The 24,268-nt window shown below is 44.1% G+C and overlaps 1 protein-coding gene across 1 annotated transcript in view; it reads left to right on the top strand.

Annotated features, from left to right (window-relative positions):
- The first annotated feature begins 433 nt into the window (after nucleotides 1-433).
- Nucleotides 434-24,268, top strand: part of Vit (vitrin) — an 89,437-nt gene continuing 65,602 nt past the window's right edge. Inside the window, exons 1-3 of the mRNA XM_032908603.1 lie at nucleotides 434-478; nucleotides 910-979; nucleotides 12,633-12,698. Coding sequence (XP_032764494.1) covers nucleotides 434-478; nucleotides 910-979; nucleotides 12,633-12,698 — 181 coding nt within the window. The remainder of the gene's footprint in view (nucleotides 479-909; nucleotides 980-12,632; nucleotides 12,699-24,268) is intronic.

Below are 24,268 nucleotides of genomic sequence, written 5' to 3'. Positions count from 1 at the left end.
GAGGTGAAAGGCCTGTTCTAGAAAGAGCCAAGGGCCCAGAGTGCCCTGGACTTCATAGGTGAGGTGAAGAATAATGTGAAATTCAATCAGAAGGATGAAAGGTGGATAAATCCAGTAGGACCTTGAGCTACCTGGAGACTTTGGATTTTCTTTTTGTATGGTGGAGACTCACTATACAGATCTAAGCAGAGGGATGTCAGGAACCAATTTGCTCCAACCAGGGACATGCCAATTAACCTCCCTATAAGGCTAATCTAGGGGGACCAGGGTGTGGCCTCTACCAGGTACAATGGTGTGGGCGAGAACTGACTGATGATGGATGTAGAATGTGTGTGGAGCCAAGAAGCTTAGTGGGTCTCGGCTGAGTGGAGTGCAAGAGAGGAAAGATGAGTTTGCAACACTGTAACGCTAGCTAGCACTGGCCCTAAGTAGCATGGCTGTGCAGCCAATAAGCTTAGTGGAGTGCGGGAGAGGGAGGGTGAGTCTGCAACACTGTTACAGTAGCTCTGGCCCTAAGCATCCAGTAGGGACGCTTAGCATCCTGCATCTGTCCCTGAATCTCTTTAGGTTTGAACTCATACCTATTGTTCAGCATAAATTTGTCTACTGCCCAAACCTGAGGACTATTGGGATATAGTGTCAAAATCCCGGAGCTTTTGTCAGTTCTAAGAACAAATCTGTAGAAAACCAGAGGCAGACAACTAGAATGGGCTTTCTAACTGCAAACGGACACTGGGTATCAGTCAGTGCACCTATCCAGTTCCATCTACATGTCTTCCTATAGAAGCCACAGGTTCAAATCACGGCTCCACGGGGCAATGCAAAATGATGCAGAATGTGGGCACACACCTCATGCATCCCGTTCAGAACTCCTAGCTGAAGCTTGATAATGTTTTTCTTCCTCTCCAGGGTGCCATTTTGATATTTATGGGAATTGTTGTGCTCACTATGAAGGCGTCTGTTATTGAAGTGTTGCTTGGTAAGTACTTTTATATGTGTATATGAGCATTCTTTGATATGGCCAAGGACAGGAATGTTAAGTTTAGATCAAATTCAAGATGCCTTAGGCTCTGTGTGTGTGTGTGTGTGTGTGTGTGTGTGTGTGTGCGCGCGCGCGCGTGCGTGCTCGTATAAAGCATACATTTATATCATGTATAGTGTTTGTATGTTACAGATACTATGCACACATATCTTTGTATTTTTCAATAACTAATACTTCAGACATAGCATGTTTGCAGATTCTGAGTTTGAGATCCTCCTGTCTCTTAATTTATCAAAAAAGAAAAGAAAAGAAAATTTTTATCATGACAATGGTTTACTCCTGCCATAACTTCATACTTTGGAGATGAACTATTTGAATCTTCTTTTATCTCCAAAGGACACAATTTTGGACATGTCTGTGAGGGACAGGAAGCCAACTGGAATGCAGGCACTGTTGGTGGGCTTAGGACTAAGCCCAGGGGTAGCATTCTGTTATTACTGCCCAGTGTCTGAGGCTTTGCCAGCTAGAATATTCCTGCATGCCATGGTGGAGCTGGAGGACACAAAGTCCTTGTGGACAGTCTATATTAACTGACTGCAGCTGCTCCACAAGCTGGGGAGCCCAGAACAACAAAAATAGGTTGTCTTACAGTGACCTTCCGGGTCTGGAGGCTTCAAATCTAAAGTCAGTGTGTCAGTGAGGATGGCCTCTTCAGAGGGTGTTGAGGGTGAAGTCTGTCCCTGCCTCCGCTCTGACCTCTGGATACTTCCCGGAAATGTAGAGTTGTTTGTTTATGAGTACAACGCTCTCATCCGAAGCATCTTCACAGAGTATCCTCCATGTGCCTGTCCGTCTCTGGCTTTTCCCCTTATTGCAATGACATCAGTTTTACTGGATCAAGAGCTCCAGTGTGACCTCATCCCAACTCAAACCAATTATCTGTGCCGCTTATTTCTAGATCAGGTCCTATTATGAGTCCCTAGGGATTCAGACTTGTGTGCCTCAATCGCATGGGGGAGGGGCGAAATTTAACCCATTACAGAGAAGGAATGTCTAAGGCTGCTCAAAGAGAATCTGCCCGGGACTGGGAGAAAAAGGTGTCCTTCCCACTGTGGTGATGAGTCAGATAAAGATGTCTGTCCTTGCACTAAAGTTATAGCCAGGTCAACTATGCAAGGGGAAAGTAAAACAATAAATAAGACATTGGCCAGCATCTCAGCAATAGTACTGCTCCAACAGATTACCTGGCACTGACATCAGGCAGCTCGTGACCCACTGCAACTGCACGTCTAGAGGACACCTCTTCATTCCTCTGGATGACAGAGACACCTGCACCCAATAACCACCCCCCCACGCACAACATCATTAAAGTTAATAATTTAATTGGAAAATACTATTTATATTTGGGAAAAAAGGCTTAAAATCATCTACCATCACAGGTACCATGACATGTTAAAAATGTACACCACCAAACCCTTAGAACAGATCCAGTAGATCTACAGAATTTTGTAACCTCCATCTTGCTATGGTCAACTCTAGCTGATGGAACAACAAAAATTGAAGGAGAGATTTGTGCTTTGGCCATGGTTCAGAGCATGGTGTTAGGGAAAACCTGGTGAGGCTGGGCTTCTCTGTTCACTATGGCAGAGGCCCTAGGTCATGGCAAACCAGTTAGCAGACAGAGCAACAGAACAAGAGGTCAAACACAACCTCCGAAAGACAACCTTTGTGACCCGGGTCCTAATTCCACCAGCTAAAAGTCTGGCCTTCAAAAGTCCCCAACCTCCTTCATAATACCACCAATTGGGGAACAATTGTTTTTTTGTTTGTTTGTTTGTTTTTAAAAAGAGCCTATGTGGAATGTCCCAGATCCAAAATATATTTTGTCCTGCCTAGTCTCAACATTCTTCATAAGTCCAAGGGTCAAGGTCTTTTTTGAGGCTCAAGGCAAATTCTTAATTATGAGTCTCTATAACATCAGAAAGTCACATTCTTCCAATATATAATGACAGAGAGTAGATGATTCCATTCCAAAATGGCTAGATGGAGAACAGGGAGACAGGGTGCATGGGACCAAAGGAAAACAGGAAACTAGGTAGCTCTTGTCAAGCACCTGCAGGGCAGCTGGGCACCGACAGCCTTGGACATCACAGCAGCTATGGCCTTGACACTCGGAGCTGACAGGGCCTCCTTTCTGGACATTCCCACTTGGCCTGTGCCACTTTCCTTAGCAGATATCCCACGTTCTTGGCAGCTCCAGAATCTTGGGAACTCGCTTGAAGCTAAAGCTTCACTTATCACTTACTAACCTGTCTTATACATTGCTTGACCTCCCAGACTTTTCTCAAAACTCTTGATAGGTGTCTCCATGGCCCTGGAACTCCCAGGGGACACAGACAATGCATACTAAAATTCTGGGGCTTGTGCAGGCAGCAGCTGGACCTCTTAGACCACGGTTTCAGTGACCTCTGAATGCCTGGGAGGCAATATCCATGAAAATCCTCATTTCTTTAACAATTACTGTTTCTTTGTAACTTTAAAGGAACTATCCTTTTGGCCCCCAAACAACATGTTTTCTATTTTTCCTTTCTTGAGAAAAACCTACCAAGGCATTTCCATACCTTATTTCAATATACTTTTCAGAGATACTATATTAACTGATTGTCTTGGTACTGTAACCAAGTACCGGAAATAAAACAACTTAACAGAAAACAGGGTTTACTTCGGCTTACTTCAAGGGATACACTCCTCACTTCTTCATAATGGAAAAGTTACTGTAACAGGAGTTGGAGGGTGCTCATTACAGGGTGATCTCAGTAGGAAAACAGAGGGTAGACAGGAATGAAAATCATCAAGGCTCATCCTGATGACTCATTCTTCCTGTGAGCCTTCCTCACCTAAAGGTTCTACAACCTTCCAATACAGCACTACCAGCTAGAAACCAAGTGAAGGCATCAGCCTATGAAGGGCATCTCATATTCAAACCACAGCAGATACAATGATCAAAACAGCATGGTGCTAGGTCCCAGAAATAAATTTATACTCAAATGATCTTTCAAGAAGACAACAGGGAAAAGATAATCCCCTAAATACATGGCACTGAAGAAATATGATGTTCATATGCAAAAGAATGGAATTAGATGCTTAGCTGTGACCAAATTCTTAAAAACAACCAAAAATAGAAAAGTCCAAAACAGGGGTTGGGGATTTAGCTCAGTGGTAGAGCACTTGCCTAGCAAGCACAAGGCCCTAGGTTCGGTCCCCACCTCCAAAAAAAAAAAAAAAGAAAGAAAGAAAGAAAAGAAAAATCCAAAACGTAAGACTTGAAACTGAAGAGATAATGGAGTGGGGGAAGCCTAGGAAATTCATCTTGAGATTGGTCTAGGCAAAGACTTGTTGGACATGACCCTAAAATCCCAGACAACCGAAGCAGAATTACAAAGGAGCTCACCCAAAACAAATTCTGCACAGCACAGGGAAAATCAACAGAGAACAGAGGCGACTTATGAAGTGAAAGAGTATTTGCGAGCCCATATATCTGATGACAGGTTAATACTGATATTATAGGGGATCTCAGAAATCTAACTAGCATGAAATAATTTAATTTTAAAAATAAGCTAGAATAGATGTTTCTTAGAAAGATATATATATATAAGCATATATATATGAAATAGTTAGCAAATATATATATTTGATAAAAGTTCAATATCGGTTGGGGATTTAGCTCAGTGGTAGAGTGCTTGCCTAGCAAGCGCAAGGCCCTGGGTTCGGTCCCCAGCTCCAAAAAAAAGAAAAAAAAAGTTCAATATCACATGTCATCAGGGAAATGTAAATCAAAACCATCATAAAATACCTCTTTATGTCTATTAGAATGGCCTTTATCAAATGGACAAGGTATCAAGAGTCAGTAAGGACCTGGAAGAGAGGCCATCAGCTCTCGCCTGCCAGTGGTGGATATGGTGGCACTCACTCGAGCATTTAATAAAATGGTGCACGCATGATGGCACTCATGAAAAGATATATGGAGGTTCCTCAAATATGTAAAATCAAAACTAGCCTGTCACCTTTCAGTCTTCCTTCTAGATGTGTACCCCAAAGAAGTAGAATCTGTGCATTCAAAGATACTCGCACCTCCAGTCTGTGTCTCCATTGACAGAGAACAGGAACGTTAAAGGGGAATGGACAGAAAGAAAGCAAGAACCAGGTGATGGGGAGGAGGGCTATGAAAGGCTGTTTTCTGGACATGACATGGTTATTAGACTCAGGTACTCACAGCATCTCTGGTTACCTGCACAGGACCAAAACAAGGTCAAGTCAGCCAAAATTCCACCACAGTTTTGGTAGTGGGCTCTCCCTTACTCACTGAGTCACCTCTCCAACCCTCTGCACTTTTTTTCATTGAGGTAGAATCTCTTGCTGGGTACACAGCTCCCTGATCCAGCTAATCTAGCTGGTCAGTTCACCCAGATGACCCTCAGTTGCTCTCTCCTCGGTGAGAGGGGTTACAGGCAACGCCGTATCTGCCCGGCTTTTAGTGGGTTCTGAAGATCTGAACTCCAGTCATCGTACTTATGTGACAAGAGTTTTGGCACTAAGACATCTTCCCCGCCCAATTGTCTTTCTACATCTGGCTAATTTCAGTTAGGTAACATCTCCACACGCTATAATTTGGTTGCAGGCATAGAAAAATTCGTCTCTAACCAACCAGAAAACTTCCTCTGTGCTAACCAGCTTTCACAGTGCCAGAAGGAATTCTGCAAGCGTCTGGGGTAGAAAAGATGTCAGTGGTCTCACCCAGCATTGTATGCTGCACGCTCAACACCAACCTGCAAGGCAAGACATTCACAATGCTGTAGCAGCGGCACAACTGGTATGGGGTAATCACCTTTTTCCTGAATGGAGTTGTGCCCTGTTCCATAGGTAGGCGTTCATGTCTGGTCCTGTAAAGCTGGCCACAAGCCCATGACTGAAGTCAAAGCCCTAGAGTAGAACTCAGAACTGTTGGTTTGTTAAATGGTGATGCTGTTGAACTGCTCCCCAGCTGTCAATGTTTTTAATCATAGACCTGAGATTCCCTCGAACTTTGTCAAAGCAGCTTCTTTTTGCAATGGGCAATACTCAATTCCCAGGAATCACAGGCTAGGAGAGAATCCACTAACACAAACACAGTGTGTGTGTGTGTGTGTGTGTGTGTGTGTGTGTGTGTGTGTGTGTGTGTGCATATATAAGTGGAGAACAATCAAGGGAAACACCTAACATCAGCTCCTCTGGCCCTCCATACGCATGTACACACACCTGCTCATGCACATGTTCATGTGCATCCTCATGCACGCAAACAGGCATACACACAGAGACAGAGAGACAGAGATAGAGACAGACAGACGGGGGCAGGGACAGAGACAGAGAGACAGAAAATGGTTCTATGTGAACTTATGTAGAAAAAGTCAAGGAAACAGAGAGTAGAAGATGGTCTAGAGGAATAGCCATGAGGAGGTGTCCTTCACTGTGAGGTCAGTAAACCTGGGATTTTAATGCACAGCATGATGACTAAGTAATTCATGGTACTGTGTTGTTGGCTTGGAACTTTTCAGAAAAGTAGATTTGAAACGCTCTCTCTCTCTCTCTCTCTCTCTCTCTCTCTCTCTCTCTCTCTCTGTGTATGTGTGTGTGTGTGTGCAGTGTATGTGTATGTGTGTGTGCAGTGTGTGTGTGTGTGTGTGTGCAGTGTGTGTGTGTGTGTGTGTGTGTGTGTGTGTGTGTGTAAAGTAATGACCATGTCAATTAGCATGACTTAAATCATTTCACACAGTACACAAAGATCAAAACCTCAGATTGACTGGTTGACTATCACAATTTTTATTAGTCATAATTTAATAGAACCATAGGAATGCAGGTGCCCGCAGAGGTGTCAAATCCCCCTGGAGCTAGAGTTACAAGCTATTGTAAGCTGTCTGACGTGGCTGCTGGGGACGCACTCAGTTTCTCAGAAAGAGCTAAATGTGCTCTTAATCACTGAGCCATCTCTTTGGTCCGGCCTGCACCTCTGAGATATCCCCAAGCATACTACAGAATCTTACCCTACTCGTTGTCTTAGGGGTCCCGAATGTAGTCAACATTTCTACCCAGAGGGAAGAAGTGAAATAAAAAAAAGCTAAGACTCTTGCTACCAAACCTGCTTTCTGGTTGCAGCTTCATATGTGGCCAAGCTGTTAGCTTTGACCTGGGTTTCCTTTCCCTAAAACAAAGGGCAAGGGATAAATTCCAAAGCACCCCTCCAACCTAGGTTTAATATTCTATGATTTGAAGCCTACATTGATATTCCATGGGATTATAGAAAGTAAAGTCCTGTGTTTGCTGTGAGACTGATCTGCTTAAGGCACAAGGTCCCCACGAGCACATTCATCGCAAGGTAAAGCATTAGGGAGCGTAAATGCCTTTAAAGTGATTTGCTTTATGGACTGGTCTGTCAAGGTGTTGTGGGCCCTGCTGTGCTAGTGGACTGGATGCCTCAAAGACTTACCAAGGAATTTCTGGGCGAGAATGAGGAGTTTCTGTGAACGTTCCAGGCACCTAAATGTTTATTGACATGGTTATTTATGAGCTATCCGGACATTTCACGTCTTATCTTGAAATTAAATTATAATTCATTACTTACTAGAAACACGAGCACAGATTAATCACGCCAATAACTTGAGAATGTACTATTCGTCATAAGTTTGTATGACTCTAATATGACCAAATTAAAAATAATTTAATGATATAGCATGTTTCTAATTGTAAAAGAAACATACATCCTACGAAATGTGTTTTATATATAAATGATAGGATACAGTAGGGAGAAATACAGAACGTAGAATATATAAATCAAGATTTCCTCGATCTTAACATCTTGGTAGATTGTTCCAGGGTATTTTTTTTCCTCTGCCTCTATTTTAACTGTCAAAATAATTGTTAAGGTTAGAGCGGAGCTCTTCACAGCTAATTTACTCACTTCTACACATCATTTGTAATAAACGCTTCTACTTCTCCAATTGTTGGGACATTGCCAACACTTTCTTCCTTCCAGGTTGCCATTAGAAATGCTCTAATGAGAATCTCTACATAAATCTCTGTCTATATCAAAGATTCTAACTTGGGATATATTCCTAGGAGGGTAGTTTCTGTGTCAGAGAAGATAATTTTCAAGGCTCTTGAAACCTATTATCAAATTGCTTTCCTGTATGGCTCCACCCACGCCAACAGAGCAGAGAAATTTACTAGCCCCAATTCCCCACCAGGATTAAGTGTAATTTTCTGTTCCATACACAGGGTCATAACACCGAAAAACAATCTCTCATCTTTTAGTCTATGTTTTGAATCATTAATTCAATATTGTTTCGAGCTTATCCTTCTGTGTTTTCTTTATTTATGAGTTATCTCTATGCTCAGGTCTTGTCTTTTTTCTAATCGAACTCAAAAGCAATTGCGCTTCAGGTCCCTTAACTGTGGTTAGTTTGCTATGGCACCAGGGAGGAGGCGAGATCAGGAAGTAGCAGAACTTTTAAAATTAGAAAACATAATTTTAATATTTAATTTCCTTGAAATTCCAAGAGCTACTAAAAGGAAGATGAAAAGGTTTAGGATGTTCAAAGTGGAACACCGAGGGGCATGGCGTCATGGTTGCTTTGCGTTCTTGCCTCAATTTTCTCCAGGTTTGTAGACACCGATAGTCTCAGTGGGTAAGTAATTAAAACTACCATTCGAAAAGACGTGCCTCGCAGAGCAGTCTGCTGCTTTACATAGGCATGGGGTCTGCCTCTTAGTGCGCTGCCAGGCCGCCAGGTAAATGAATGCAAGGTTGATTTTCCTCCTACCCAAGTTCCACATCTACTTCTTTTTGTTCGCGAATGCAAGGAGCGATGCATGTTCGCCATTCTGCCTGTGCAGGTGTGTGTGCCGATGTGCCTGAACACGCATGCGCAGGTGTCAGCTGTTGCTAGCCAAAGTCTTCACTCTATCTATTGGCCTCCACTTTATTTTTGAGACAGCGTCTCTCACTGAACCAGGAGCTCAGTGATTGGCTAGGCTGGCTGGCCAATGAGCGCTAGAGATCTTTCTGCCGGCTCCCCAGCCTCATAGCGTATGTTCTACGTTCAATGTAGTAAGAGATGACTTGCAAATGGAAAAGGAAAACTTGCCCCCGGGTTCCACCACGTGTGCAGGCTGTGCAAACGAGCCCTCCTCTGGAGAGCGGGATTAGAGGGTGCTTTAATTAGCAAGCCCATATACTGAGAAGAGAGCGGAGGAGGGCTTGTGTGGATGTGGACAAAAACAACCTTGTTACCCTGTGTTGGTAAGCTGAGACAGCATACACGTGCTCACTCATCCTGGAGGGTCTTGGGGACTAATCAAGTATCGAGGTGGTCTTTCTGAAATATTTATGGTTCTAGTGACACCAAGACTTATAAAGACTTCCCAGTGACCACTGGCCCACATGGTTCGTTATTTATCTTTCCCCAAAACTGACACTCAAATTGATTTCACTTTATGCTTTCAAAGTTACCTTTTATTTGTTTATTCATTTATTTGGAACGTGCTTAGTACATTTTTTACAACGCATTCCTGGATTCTGGCTATTTATTTCTACATAGTGGATGAAAGTGTGGTCTTTATGCAGAATTAAATGCCACAGAGACTACTATTTAAAAAAACACACCTCCAGGATACCCACACACACCCAAACCCCAGAAGTAAATAACACCTAAAAAAAAAAGTCAGTTTTCACCTTTCCTGGCTACATTGTCTGCTCTCACCCAGTTCTCCTTCATGTTTCTGTTCTTTCATGGCCAAGCAGGCAACTGTCCTCACCCTGGCTAGTGCCAAAAGCTGAAGAGCGGGCTAACATGGTAGTTGTACCATTGGTACAGGTTACCTGGTTCTTCGTGTGTTTGGAATGTTGTAGCCAACTGTCATAAGAACTTAATATGTGGGCCTTCTGGAGGGTGGGAAGGCCGAGATAAAGACACCAATGGTTGACATCCCCTGATAGCATGGACAGGACAAAACAGCTTTCTGAGACTTCTTTTACAAGGGCCCTGACGCCACTTATTTGACTTTTTTATGTGTATAATACATGTGTGTGCATATGTATGACTTTGCATGTGTGAGAGCTTGGGCATGACAGTGCTCATGTAGGGGTTAGGGGCAACGGTAGAGCTGGGTCTTTGCCCTCCATCTTGTTTGAGACAGGAGTTCTTAGTTGCTTACCAGTGCCAACCTCAAGATACCTAGACTTTGACCTTCTGGGGGAGTCTCCTGTTTCTTCCCATCTCACCATAGGAGCAATGGGACATGGGGCTGCAGGGTTAAGGTACTCTGCCTAACTTTATTTGGGCTCTGGGCACTAGAACTTAATGTTTTACCCATGGAACCATCACAGTAGTTCCATTAATTTTGTTCATAACAGGGCAACCTCCATCTTCATCCCCTAGTATTAGAAGACTCCACTTTTAATACTGTCCCATTAAGGGTTAAGATTTCAATATAACAGTTTTAAGGAGTTTCTGTAACAGTGGCCTTATAATTTTCTCAAACACTTGGTGATATTACTGCCTCTTCCTTCAAAACTGGATGCTAATTTAAAAGTCCACTTGTACCTAAATTGAATATATATGTATGTGTGTATATATAGATTGTTGAGAAGAGAGAGAGACAGAGACAGAGAGAGAGAGAGAGAGATCAGTTGCCTTCTGATTTTTAGACATAGGCTTACTATGTAACCTTGAACTTATGATCCTCTTGTCTTGGCCTCCGAAGTGCTAACACTGCAGGTGTGTGTCCCCAACCTAGATTTAAGTGCCTGGGTTTAGATGGCTGTGTTTTCCCATGCCCACCTTCAGAACCCCAACTCTATCCAGAAAGCAAGTTGTCCCCAAACATAGCTACAGCAGGGAAGACCTGGCCACGCCTCCCTGGAGTAGTAAGACGGGGGACTGACCAGGATTTTGAGAACGATAGAACTGCCCTTCCAGTTACAAGGGTAATTAGGGCAGGAATGAAGAAGAGAGTGTCTGTACATCACTAATAGGAAATTACTATAAACATGTTGTGGGATATACCAAAATTTCAAGTGGACATAAATTCTAAACAAAAATTCTATTTGAAGAAATTTATTTTAAGGAAATAATGACAGATCTGTGCAAAATGAAACTATTTGCATTAAATAGGGGATCAGTTAGATTGGGGTACATGCATATAACGCATTGCTTTGCAGGCTGTTAAAATGGTGGGGGTAAAACATTAAATATAAGAAAAACGTATGTGTATGTGTGCATTTATGTGTGTGCACATACATATGTGTGTGTGTGGTTAGACATACATATTTTGAAATAAGTTATAAAGCACTGTAAATAGTATGAACATGATTGAATGTTTAAAGCACCTATATAGATGCATGTAAATATACATGCAGAAAACACATTTCTCTGTTCACCCATATTTCCTATATCACTTTTTGCATTTTTTAGAAGAACCATGCATCACTTTTGCAATAAGAAAAACAGCCAATGTTTTGTTTTTTTAAAGCACAAGACTCAGATTATTCTCTAGACTTGAACAGGAGCCAGGAAATGTGGCTTTAGATTCTTCAACCCACAATTCACTGCTTACTGAATCCATGAAGGCAGGCAGAGTCTACATCCTGCTGTTTGAGGGCCTGGCTCTGATTCTGAAGCAAGTGCAGTATCAGGGGTCCATCCTCAGACTCTGAGAGGTTTCCCTTCTCCACGGTGACTTCTCCCATGTCTTCCTTTCCAGAATAGGCTCTGCTGAGGTTGTCTGCTGACCCCCCTCTATTCAGTTTTCCTACAAGTCATTCCTATACACAGAGAGAGAGAGAGAGAGAGAGAGAGAGAGAGAGAGAGAGAGAGAGAGAGAGAGGCAGGCAGGCAGACAGACAGACAGACACATGCTCACACATCACACATGAGCGTGTTTGTGTGTGTGCGTATGTGTGTGTGTGAGAGAGAGAGAGAGAGAGACAGAGAGACAGAGAGACAGAGAGAGACAGAGGGGCAGACAGACAGACACATGCTCACACACATCACACATGAGCGTGTGTGTGTGTGCGAGAGAGAGAGAGACAGAGAGAGAGACAGACAGAGAGAGAGGCAGACAGACAGACATATGCTCACACACATGAGAGAGAGAGAGAGAGAGAGAGAGAGAGAGAGAGAGAGAGGGAGAGGGAGAGGGAGAGAGAGAGAGAGAGAGAGAGAGAGAGAGAGAGAGAGAGAGAGAGAGAGAGCACACAAATTGGACACTTGGAAGCCCATTGTGAGACTTAGGAAACGTCACAAGCAAGGCACGGGTGTTCATCCTACAGGCACACTCTCCGTCCTTTGGAAAGGAGCAGCGGACATGGTGTGTTGAAATGAGAAGGTAACAGACGTGGCAATTACCAAGGTGGTTTTCTGAAAAGACCTTTCAGCAGAGGCTAAGACACTCTACAGACTGGACCTCTCATTTCCTTCGCTATAAGAAAAGATTCGCTTCATCAGTGAAAATACCTCATGTACAACAATTGTAAATATGGGTGAAGCTATAAAGAAAACACTTGTTAGGGAAAATCATATTAAGTAGACTAATTCTGTTTTTTCTTTTCCTCACCTAGTTTTGCTGGTAACTGGAATACATTCAAATAAAGAACCGGCAAAGAAGGTTAAAAGACCCAAATTCAGTAAGTAAAATCCAAGTCCCTTTCTGCCACAAGGCTCTAACCCCGTGGAGAGTCGGGTCCCACTTGTGTTAGAGGACATGGATGGTGCTGTTTGTGCTTGGCCAGGGTTTTTGCTTCTATGTCAGTTCCTTTACATTTAAATGATGATTATCACCTTCATTACCTACTTCATCCGCATTTGATCTGAATCCTGATTTTAAATAAAAGAAATGCAGTTCCACTGCAATGGAAAACTCAAAACTTACACATAGAACCAGGCAACTGGCTTGCTATGGCTGGGGTTTCCATTCTCCAAGTTAGAAGATTCGGTATGGCTAGTGCAAAAGTCCATCAAAGCTTCCTGTCTCCCAGCATGCTTTGAGAGAGACAGAAAGACCAGAGAAATTAAAGACCAAGGAAGAAGGAAGAGTCCCTTGCCCTCATACCCAGCATGGGCCTGGTCTACATTTCTCACTGGCTGCAATTTCAGCAGGTGAAGCCAAATCACTGTGTGATTGCATGTAGAACTCCGGTGTCTGTGTGCGGACACTGCGTGGCCACCCATCCACCTTACACCCAGCTGCCATCCCTTTTGATAAATCAATCGTGCGGTTTGTAAGTATTTAGAACTGGTTTGTAGAAGGACTACTGAGGAGTTTGAAGCCATGAACCAGAGGAGCACAATTATTGTGCTTAGGTATAACTTAACAGGCCATTCTTGTGGGAGTTTGTAAGATCAGAATGCTGAGAAAAATATGCATAGGAGTCCCGTCTCTCCACAGGGGAATAAGACACTCAATGAAGACCAGAGATGGAGATCATTCATGCATTCTAAGAACTGGAGTAAGGGCCAAGTTTAAAAGCGATGAACCAATTTGTTTTGGCAGAAGAAATTTCAAGACAAGACAGTTTTGAAAGGCTATGCCAAGGAAGTTCCTAGGCCTGGGCAATGTGGCAGGGTTGGAGTCCCTACAGGGCAACCCTAAAAAGCCATTGCATGAGATTGGGAATGGGATGCCCAAGTTGCAGTGAAGACCCCAGGATGTTGGAGATCCCAAGATCATGGGACATCTACCAAGGAAAGCTGTGGGCATGCGGTAGTGTTGGGCTTATGGTGCGTGTGCTGCAAGCAGCAGAGCTGGCGGAGAGAGGCTACCAAAGCACCGTGGAGGCCAAATGACTCCATCACTAGTCCCAGAGATCCGACAGAGCTGCAGGATTTGGTCCTGGTATTCCTTGTTATCCCTCCTCCGTCCTTCTCTTCTGGAATGGGAAATCTTATTCTGAGCCATTGTATTTTAAAAGCATGTAACCTGATTTTGATTTTTACAATGACTCACAGTTAAGAGATTACCATGGAACTCATAAGAAACGGGACTATTGGGTAGTATTAGGAGTGTGAAAGGTTATAAGGACTTTTAAACTTGGAAAAAAAATATGGTTTGTGTTATGAGGTGGCCATGAGTGTCAGGGGCCAAGGGGAAGAATGTTCGGGTTGAATGTGAAATGTCTCCCGTGGGCTAGCATATTGAAATTCTTCATGCTCAGTGTTGGTGCAATTTTGGAAGGTTCTGGAATCTTTAGAAGATAGGACCTCTCAGGGGAAGTGGAGAACTTGCAGGAAGCCTTGAGATTTTGGGTGTGTGTGTGTGTGTGTGTGTGTGTGTGTGTGTGTGTGTGTGTGTGTGTGTGTGAGAGAGAGAGAGAGAGAGAGAGAGAAGACAGACAGACACAGAAACAGACACACAGAGACAAAGACAGAGAGAGATGGGGGGGGTCCTTCCGGTACCACAGCCTCTCTGTTCTCAGCTTCCTGTCTACCACCACGTATAACCAGCCGCCTCTCACACTCCTTCTTTCCCAACTACCCTGGACTGTATACCTCAAACTGTAAGCCAGTACTCTCCACTGTTGGTGGGACTGGGGTGATGTGGGAAATGGATTGCTTACATAGAAATAGTGTTCCTTTAAAAAACAATGCATCCAACAAGTATTTAAACATCAAATGAACAGTGCTAAAGCCTAAAACCTACAGGACCTTTGAGCCTAAGCCTACAGTCACCCTCCTCTCCATAAACTTGAATAATGCACACTACCCTCCCCCCAAAAAAACTTAGTTTCACTTGCAAAAGGGAGTTCCCAAGTAAACAAACTCACAGTCTTTAACTTAATTTTAGACTTTGTTAATCTTTGAACTTGTTTGTAAATTATACATTTTAAACAATCTAACTTCAAAGGAAATAATATTGTCACTACAGATAGTATTACAGACTACTGTTAAGGCGTTTAAGTGGGACTCTGACTTAAGTGAGACCCTTTGAGTATGCACTATCTTAATAAACCCCAACTTTGCCTCACACTGAGTCCTCGTAAAGCTCTTTTCTATGTTAAAGATCAAGATTCGGCTGTATCTGAGTGGAAGGCCCTGGAAAGAACCGGGCAGGCTGTACAGGAAGTAGTTTTGGGGCATTCTCCACCCCCACTGAAGCTCTGGGTTCAGGAGGTGAATCACAGAAACACCTGGAAGATATCACACAATGAAAAGGAAAAATAAAGTTTATTTTGGGCATATCAATTAAGATCAGCTGGAAAACATCCAAAATAATTATCATTTACATGAGACTGGATCTCTCTCCCTTTAGTAAAACCAAGCTGTAATTGGATGGAAGTCCCAGACTTTTGGATCATACTGTTGCCATTTTTGAGGTGGCTCCCGATGGTCCAAAATGGCCACCTTGCCTTCATTGCATTCCAATCAACAAGGAATGAAGAAGGCACAATCACACACACACACACACACACACACACACACACACACACACACACTATCCAGAAAGTTAAATACCTCTACTTATGTGCCATTGGGGTCAGTAGGGGTCAGAAGAAATGTCTTAATTGCCAGCACACACACTCTTTACTGAAAACAAGGGACTCTCTTCCTGGGGAGGAAGAACAGAGCGAATGTTGGGAAATAACTAGCAGAGCAGGACACAGATGGGAAATGGTGTGCTGTGAGCGCACTGGGATTTCTGGATCCAGAAGTGAAGGCATGATGGACGTTTATAGGAGACCATAAAATAAAGGCTTGAGACAGAGTCAATGTTCTGTGCTTTCCACAGCAAAGGCTTTCTTTACAGGCATTAAATTTAAGCACGCTGAAATCAGCAACATTTGTAATTCGAAGCAAAAGGAAGAAATTTGCTTTACACATCCACCCTTTTCTAGGTTTTCTCAAAGGCTACCATGTGGGATTTTCGGCTGACATGAGACTAAAAGAGCATCTATCCACAGACTCTTAGGTTGAAATACTGAAAGGGAATCAGTCATTTATTTATCCCTGTCAGGACCAAGAGCCAAGAGGACTAGCGCTGGGGCAGAAGTGTGTTCAAAACAATGATTGGGTTAATATGGGGACAAATGCACGCCCAAGTGTGGATTCCTTTGGGCTAGTTCCAGGATCTTCATTAACTCTGATACAAAAATCATGAAAGTTTCCATGATTGCCATGACAACAGTTCTTGGTGACTATGAAAGTCTGTGCTAGTTGACCCAAGGGCAAACCCCCTGGAGAGATCTCAGATGGATTGAATTTCTGATATGCTAAATTCTAGTTTTGTTCTCAAAATCTCCCTTGTGATGCAGCACATTTGAATCAATAAATGCCTGAAGTATTCTCTCTAATTAGAAACTCTAGCACGATCATTAAATAAGGGAGGGAAAAGATGCGATGAGTGTAACACAATATTCCCAAGCCAGGGACATATCTGATTCTTGATCTCAGGAGTATTTGCAAATTATAGTCTATAGCTTGAGGCCAGAGTAATTTTCATTTTTCCAACTGTTGTCTGCAGCTGGACTAGGTAACAAGGAAGGCCCAGCATCCAAGCATTCTGCAAGGAATTACTAGGGGCCAGCTAAGCACCAAGCCTGGTGTTAGATACCCAGGGACGACTAGAGTCAAGGTACACTCTGCCTTTGCAGAGTTCACAAACCTAGCAGGAAGATGAGTGATAGGCGAGTCTATCACACGTAATAGCACTATGAGACTGTGGAGGAATGGTGAGCCTACTCTGACAAAGTCCAAGAGGGTGTGATATTGCAAACAACTGGGTAGGGGGAACATACTCAAGGCTGGAAGGTTGAAAAGAGTTTTAAAAGTTGGCCAAACGTAGAAGCGCATGCTTATATCCCCAGCCCTTTGTAAACCAAGGGAGAAGAACCATGAGTTCAAGGCTAACTGGGGCTATATAACAAGACTCTGCCTCAGTCCCCCAATTTTTTTAAAAGCAAACATTCAGTTTGCCTGAAAAATTCAGAGCGAATCAAAGGCGTTCAAGTGGATGGCCGAGAATTCGCTATAGTGAAAGGAGAAGGGTTTCACTACTGTGTGGGAATCTGGACTTCATCACGAGGCAACGGGGAGTATCTCGGCACAGGTTGTTTTGTTTGCAATTAGCAGAAATCCAAGCCCAATTTGTTTAAGTAGAAAAGAGGATTTGGACAGGACCTGGAGTCATTCACAGAAACCAAGGCAGGAAGCACAGCTGGTGTTCCCTGGGATTGGTTCCCAGATGGAAAGGCCACTAGAACCAAATCAAAGAGGCGGCACCTCTGCCTGTCTCTCTGCATCTGCATCTCCCTCCTACCCTCCCCCACTCCCAACCTCCCTTCGTCTCTCTCCTGGCCCCATTCTGAGGGAGAGCATTGAATTACATCCATCTAAGCTGGCTGGGATCTGAGCTCATCAAGGCAGTGTCATCCTCAAAGGAGACAAGAGTGGGCAAGCTTGGACTAGGAAGATGAAATAGCCCTGCCAGCCACTGTAACGTTGAGTACCAGAATATGAAGGGAGAAGACAGAGCATGGCCAGCTAGTAAGCAGACATGGCATGTCAATGTGTACACAGGTAGACAATGCAGACATGTTCACGCATTTCTGGACAGCAGATGGTCAAGTGGAAGACAGAACCACGTTTTCACATTCAGTGGAGAGATTATTAGATGCAACTGTGCTTGTCTTCTTGTGTGCTTCTATGTGGAGATCATTGTATAGGTGTCGAAGTATCCCAGTGCCTAAGGAGGCACTGAACCATGAAGTCAGAATGTTAACCTTTCCCTTTGGCTGAAATATAGACCAAGAGTTGACCTACAATGACCTACTTTACTGACCTATAATACATTCAAGAAGGCATGCTCTCAAAGAGAACAGAGGTAGAGGCCATCTTCCTTGTCACTAAACAAAGAAATCCTGGCCATCTTCCATTTATGGCTGAGAACTCAGAGCCTATCTTACAGGAGGTGTTTGGATTTTAAATGCAAAATAATAGGAGTACAGCACTGTGGGAGAGCAGATGAAGTTCTTAAAACTACAAGACCCGCAGGATCAACATCAACTGAGCCCTTTTGCCCTACCAGCTCTAGTGCTGCTGTGTCAGAAACTACAGCAGAACTCTGACCGTCTGTGGTCTGATGAGCAAGGGGATTCTGACAGACTTCAGACCATTGAGAGTCAGTGGGTAAGGGGCTGAGACAAGGCCAGTGCTGTTTGTAGATGTGAACGCGAGGCCCTCTAGATAGGTCCTCTGTAGTTCCCTCTGTCCTCCTCTCCTGGAAGCCTTCATGTTTCACCAGTGATTTCTCTTTTTTTAAGACCCAAAATCTTCACATCCCAAAGAGTTGAAATAGCCATGAGGAAGCCATTTGCCAATGTTGGTTATCTGTCCATCTTCAGGTCCTGCCAAAACACCCAAGGTTGTCCTAGACTCCTGAGGCTCAAGGGCTCAGGACCTCTACTAGTTGTCAAAGCCAGATTTTAAATTCTTGCTAGTTGGACTAATGAGACAGAGGGAGGCTGATACTCAGCAATGGGTAGAGCTGACCAAGTGGGAAGTAGGGTAGCAAGAAGAGATGTAGAGCAAGAGAAGAGTGTGTAGCTTCCTTTGATTTGGCCTGCGAGTGAGCACTGGCCTACCAGCATATCTACTCTGCCTACTCATAGGCTTGGCACTGCTTGGTGGGGAGCTCTCCTCTCTCTTCCCTACCAGCCCCAACTCTTTTTAATTTCCTTTTCTTCTCATTCTTGTCTCCTTCCCACCTCTTTGGTTGACCCATGGTCTCCAGTCATCTTCATAGATCTTCCTGAGCTCCACTGGAGAACCAAAGGGTCTAGAGTTCAATACTGAGAATGTGCTGAAGACAGTCTGATAGGAAGGCTCCTCAGAAAGGGAACAGAGATGGGAGGAGCAGAGTCTCACAGAACCTTCTCAGGCTCAGAGGTGAGCATTCGTTCCAAGCCAGTGCTTAGCTTTTGTATGAATAGCCTCATTTGATAGAATTTTTTTATCCCAAGGAGTTTGGCTTATCACTTGATTTTTTTCTAAGTCAAATCAAGTCTCACTCTGAAATGGCAGTCATGGAGGTCGAGAGAGGGCTTGGGATTCAAATTCCATATTTACAGTGACTTCCCCCACCCCATGACTGCAGCCCCTATTACATTAGAGAGCCCAAGTCCGTCTTCGGTGGGAGGTAAGCAGCTCCACTGTTTCCTGAACATGAGATCTTGGCAGAAATGGGGGAGCTTTGTACACAAGGCTTCTTACTAGGAGACACCATAGTGCTCTCTGAGACAGTGCTCCCCTAAAAGCTACTAGGGAATAGGAGCCTTTCTCCTGGGGAGCCTACTGACCCACTCCTGTGCACCCAGCCTAGGAGCACTGGTTTTGGTTTTGGTTTTGGTTCCTCTCCACCACCTTTGAGCAGAAAGAAGCTCAAATTCCTTCCAATAAGAAGGATTTGGATATAGTAATTCCCACCACACAGAGGGAGTGTCGTCTTTGGGCCACTCTGTCCTGGGCTGCCCACCTTGAACTTCAGAGGTAAGAGTGTACAAAAGCCTGGCCACTGTCTTACACTACTAGAAAAGAAAAGTTATATATACAGAGAATTAGCGTGTTGGCGACTTAATAAATTAACTTTCTATGTGTAGTCCAAGGTAAAGTTTGCCTTGCTTGGGAGTTTTAACACTTTATTCTTAGAGGTGACTTTTTTCAAGGCCCTCATTTTCCTGGTCCATTTTGAAGCTATAAATCTAATCCTACCCAGAGGTACCTTCGTGGTTGGTTCAGTCAGCATGAACCTGCTGGAGCAGCTTCTAACAAACCGTCCAAACACAGCTCCATCTCTCTTGAGTTTTGGAGGCTACCAATAATGCCAGAGTGGTTGTGGATCGAGAGACTAACTTCACCTCCGTATAGGTTACACCCGTGAAACAAGCCTGCTTTTCAACGTGTAAGCACTTCAGCCCTGCTATAATTAAACCCATCTTAACGTTTCCACATAAATTATGGCCACCAAAGGCTCTAGAACAATCTGTGCCCGGCGGAGTGTCTTTGCTGGAGGCGGAATAGCCTTTTAAGTTGTAAACCCTTGTCAGAATGTTTTTCCACACATGACGGAGCCCCAGCAGAGTTTCAGAAACAGTGAGCAGAGCAGCCTCAGGACAGACAGACAGAAGAGCAGCATCAGAACAAACTGACAGCATTCCACAGGTGATGGCCATCCCGGTTGACAAAACACAGATGTCACTGGCTGGCTGTCTAGAATGTTCAGACTTCAGCAAGCATCTAATCTCACACAAAATGAAAATGTGCTCTTCTTTCCCCCGCAAAAGAGTAGGAGAGAGGCTTCCTGGTCTCAGTGCCTTGCTCCAGCGCATGCTTAAAACTAGATTGGATGCCTCCTGGGTGTGTCATACGCCCTCTGGGTCTTACCACATATTATTTTAAGCTTTTTAATATAGTCTGTCTTCCCAAAGAGGCCAAACGTACCAAGACTATGCAATTAGTGCCTCATTAGGTAATTGTCAGATGGGTACACAGACAAACGAACAACAGAAACCACCATAAAATAGAATGTGGTAAAGGCTACATTGAGAATAACAAAACTAGGAGTCTACGCTAGGATTCATAGTGGTTTCACAAAACAAGACGTGAGGAAACAAGGGTTTTAGAGGCAGAGCTGTCTGGCTCCACTGAGCTGATTTCGTGGAGAGTCAATGTGGGGTGAGGTCCGGAGACAATGGGAAGACAGTGCAGGCTCCAGGGGTAGGGGAGTCCTGGAGGTGCAAGGGGAAAGTGGGTGAGAGCCCTTGGGGCAGGCGCTGTCTCACGAAGTTGTTTCTTCATGGAGGCTGAAGGACAGACACTCCTGAGGGGTTCCTGAGCAGGAGATTTACCCAGTGGAAACAACAATCAGCAAAGGGAAGAAGATGCTGTCTACAGGCATTGCAGAAACCTCATCCCGAAATAGTTCCATTACCCTGGACTCTGCTGAAATAGGCTTAACGTGGAGTAAGACACACAACCTTTAATTTATGCATCAACTCCAATCAGTTAATTCTAACACCTTCTATATGAGGTATGGGAAAACTTTAGCAATCCACCTTGCAAGGACGGATGCTTTCCAGACACTCTAGCATGAAGAAGCCATTGTTCTGGGATTTGGTTGTTGAGTGCCTTGTACATGGATAAGGAAAAACACAGGTCTTTGGGTGAAGAATTTGGTAGAAGAGGCCATTAAGGTTCTTGGGCAGATTCACGTATAGCAACTTGTAATTCCCCTTCAACCTTTGCCCCTTTCTGAGACGCCTGGTGCCAACTCTGGTCGTCCTCTACATGGTCGTGCCATGTGTACCTTTCTCGGATCATGAGAAAGATAAATTACATTTCTAGACTTCTTTGCGATGGGTGGATAAGAAAGAAAGCTGACACTCTCTTTTGCAGACTTTCAGTGAGGTAAACTCTACCATGGCAGGTTCTTGGAAATGACAGAAAAACTGCACTCGCGAGCTGCCTTGCAGGTGTTTGGGATGAAGATACGGGAGTAGGTGTGTGCCCATGCATGCACACACACACTGATGCATTTGCTGTACATATCCTGCATTCCCCCAATAGTAGCCGTTAATGCCTTTTGAATTCAGAAAGGCCCTGGAAGGTTACACTAAAGAAGCAGTGTCTTATTTAACTTCACTTATGGGAGAGGCAGCCAGGAGAAACCAACAGAACCATGGCTTTATAGCTGGAAGGGCTGGGTCTTGACTCTGGCTCTGCTTGTGAGCATGTGCAGTTAGCTTGCTTCTCGGGAAAATGAAGATGCCCTGTCTTTCATGATCTGGTAAGAATGATGTCAAAGGGTTTGTACTTGGGCCCCTTGTCAACTCAGGTAGGATATGTTTAGTCATAAATGGTGTCAGCTGCCCCAAAGCTATATGGGTAAATTACAGATACCGTATCACTCCTTGGCTGTTGTCCCTCCGTCCATCTCTCTATAAGGATGAAGGCGTCTCTCAACCCAGAAGGAAGCAATAATGAAAACAACTTATCCACTCGTTAAAGGGTTTAAAGCTCGAGCATGTCTTTACGTACTAAGGTAGCACCTTTTGCTAAGCATGATGGCACGCACCTCTAATCCCAGCACTTGGGAGGCAGAGACGGGAAGATCTCTATGAATTCTAGGCCAGCCTAGTTTCCATAGTGAGTTGAGGCCAGGCAAAGAGACACAGTGAGACCCTGTATAAAGAAACAAAGAAACAAGACAAGTTTTTAGATTGCTTTTCTATTGATTTTCATGACCTATCTGTCTCTCCTCCAATTGCCTCTTACGTAAATTCTTCTTGACAAATCTCTTCAGACCAAGGGTCTCCGATGCTGCCCACTGTCTCTCAGTAAAAGCTCAGATCCTCTGAGTGTAGGGTGGAATCAGATTCAGACTTATGGGGTTCAGATTCAGCCCTACCACTACCAGCTGTAATTTCTGAATTTAGAACAACATCATCGGATACTAACTGGGTCTCTTATTCTCAGACATTAGGCAAAAGCAATGTTGCACCCATCTATTTTTTTTAACAGTCTGGAACTCTTCCCCTGGCTTCTGCAGAATCTGGGGCTCTTGTCCTCTGTTTAGCCCTTCCTGTGTTCCTATGGCCCTCCTGTCCTGTTCCCCAATGCAGCTCAGTTCTGCTATAGCCTACAAAAAGGAACTCTTCTGTAACTGATATTCAGTCATATCCTGACCCATTACTATAGATTTCCAAAGCCCAACAGTGGGCTCCTCCTTGTGGAGGAATAGCTTCCAGAACCTCACACTTCCAGCCCCTCTGTGTCTCTCACGTTCTACCCTCAGACACCCATGCTGCATGCCACTCCATCGTGTCCCCTTCTTCTTCTACACCCCCTCCCCACAAGCCCTTCATGGCTCAGTAGGCTTGTCAAGACCATTTTTCCCTCAGAAAAGCGTATTCTGCAGCCCTAGGAAGCCCTGGTGGAGACGCAGGTGCTGCATTGGCCACGACGAGGCTGGGCACCATTTGCTCCCCTCAGGCATCGCCTCCCTCCCTCATCTCGCTCCGGGACCCCAGGAGTGTTCATGTCCTCCAAACCACAGACTATTTCTCCATCAAAGTCTTCACCCTGGATTGGTTCCCCTAGACCTTTGCTGACTGGAGCCTTCTCACCATCCATGTAACCATGGTGAGAGGTTAAGCAGAAGGGCGGGGATTAAATCCCTCAATCCCTTGCAGCTCAGGAGTCTGGACTCCAAGGGCAGGAGGAAGCCACTGAGGAGTGTTGAACAGGAAAACGATAAAATCTGAGTACGCCGTTTTTAAGTTCTCCACACACTGCTCATGAAGAAAGGATTGGGATAAACGGTGGGGCTAGCTCAGACAACGCAAGAACAGTAGGCAGTTAAGTCAGCTGTCCCAGACGTGACGTGCATCTTGAACCAGGGTTGGTATAAAGAGAAATATCAGAATCGGAAGGGGGAGAAAAGAATAGGATTTTCTTTCTTTCTTTCCTTCTTTCTTTCTTTCTTTCTTTCTTTATTGACTTGAGTATTTCTTATTTACATTTCGAGTGTTATTCCCTTTCCCGGTTTCCCGGCCAACATCCCCCTAACCCCTCCCCCTCCCCTTCTTTATGGGTGTTCCCCTCCCCATCCTCCCCCCATTGCCGCCCTCCCCTCAACAATCATGAAGAACAGGATTTTCAAATGAGTTGCTTCATTCATTCAATATTCCACTAAACAACACCAAACAAATTAGATGAACAAAATCCCTGCCCTCTTGAAGCTTGTGTTCTAGATGAATGAAGATCCAGACTTGAAAGTTACAGTAATGGTTAAGACTAATGGGGCACCTTCAGGTGTGGGCAGTAATTCGAGCCGTGTTTCAAGATGGCTCACATTAGAAAAGTGAACTATAGCACTGGCCAACCCAGGGTTCCTTTAGAGGAGATTGTAAAAGGCCTCCATGATCTTCAACCTTTTCTTAAAGGCAACAACAACACAACAACAAAAAACAACTGACCATTTTTGGGCAGACTCAACATAATCAAAACCCATTTAAGAAAATTAAAAATAATTTTCAAAAGAAGTCTTCCCCAAAGGAAAAACTGTATGACCTGTTCACTGTGGGGGGTCAGGACCAAGAAGGACGTGCTTGTCTTCAACTTGATGTCCGTTTTGTTTCATTAAACTAATAATTTTTTTGTGTGTGATTTCCTTTAAAGTACAGTTTTAAACTGGTTGACTATCACG

The sequence above is a fragment of the Rattus rattus genome, chromosome 7, assembly GCF_011064425.1.
Source record: "Rattus rattus isolate New Zealand chromosome 7, Rrattus_CSIRO_v1, whole genome shotgun sequence".
Classification (NCBI taxonomy): Eukaryota; Metazoa; Chordata; class Mammalia; order Rodentia; family Muridae; genus Rattus; species Rattus rattus.
This window is presented reverse-complemented; position numbering and strand designations above follow the sequence as displayed.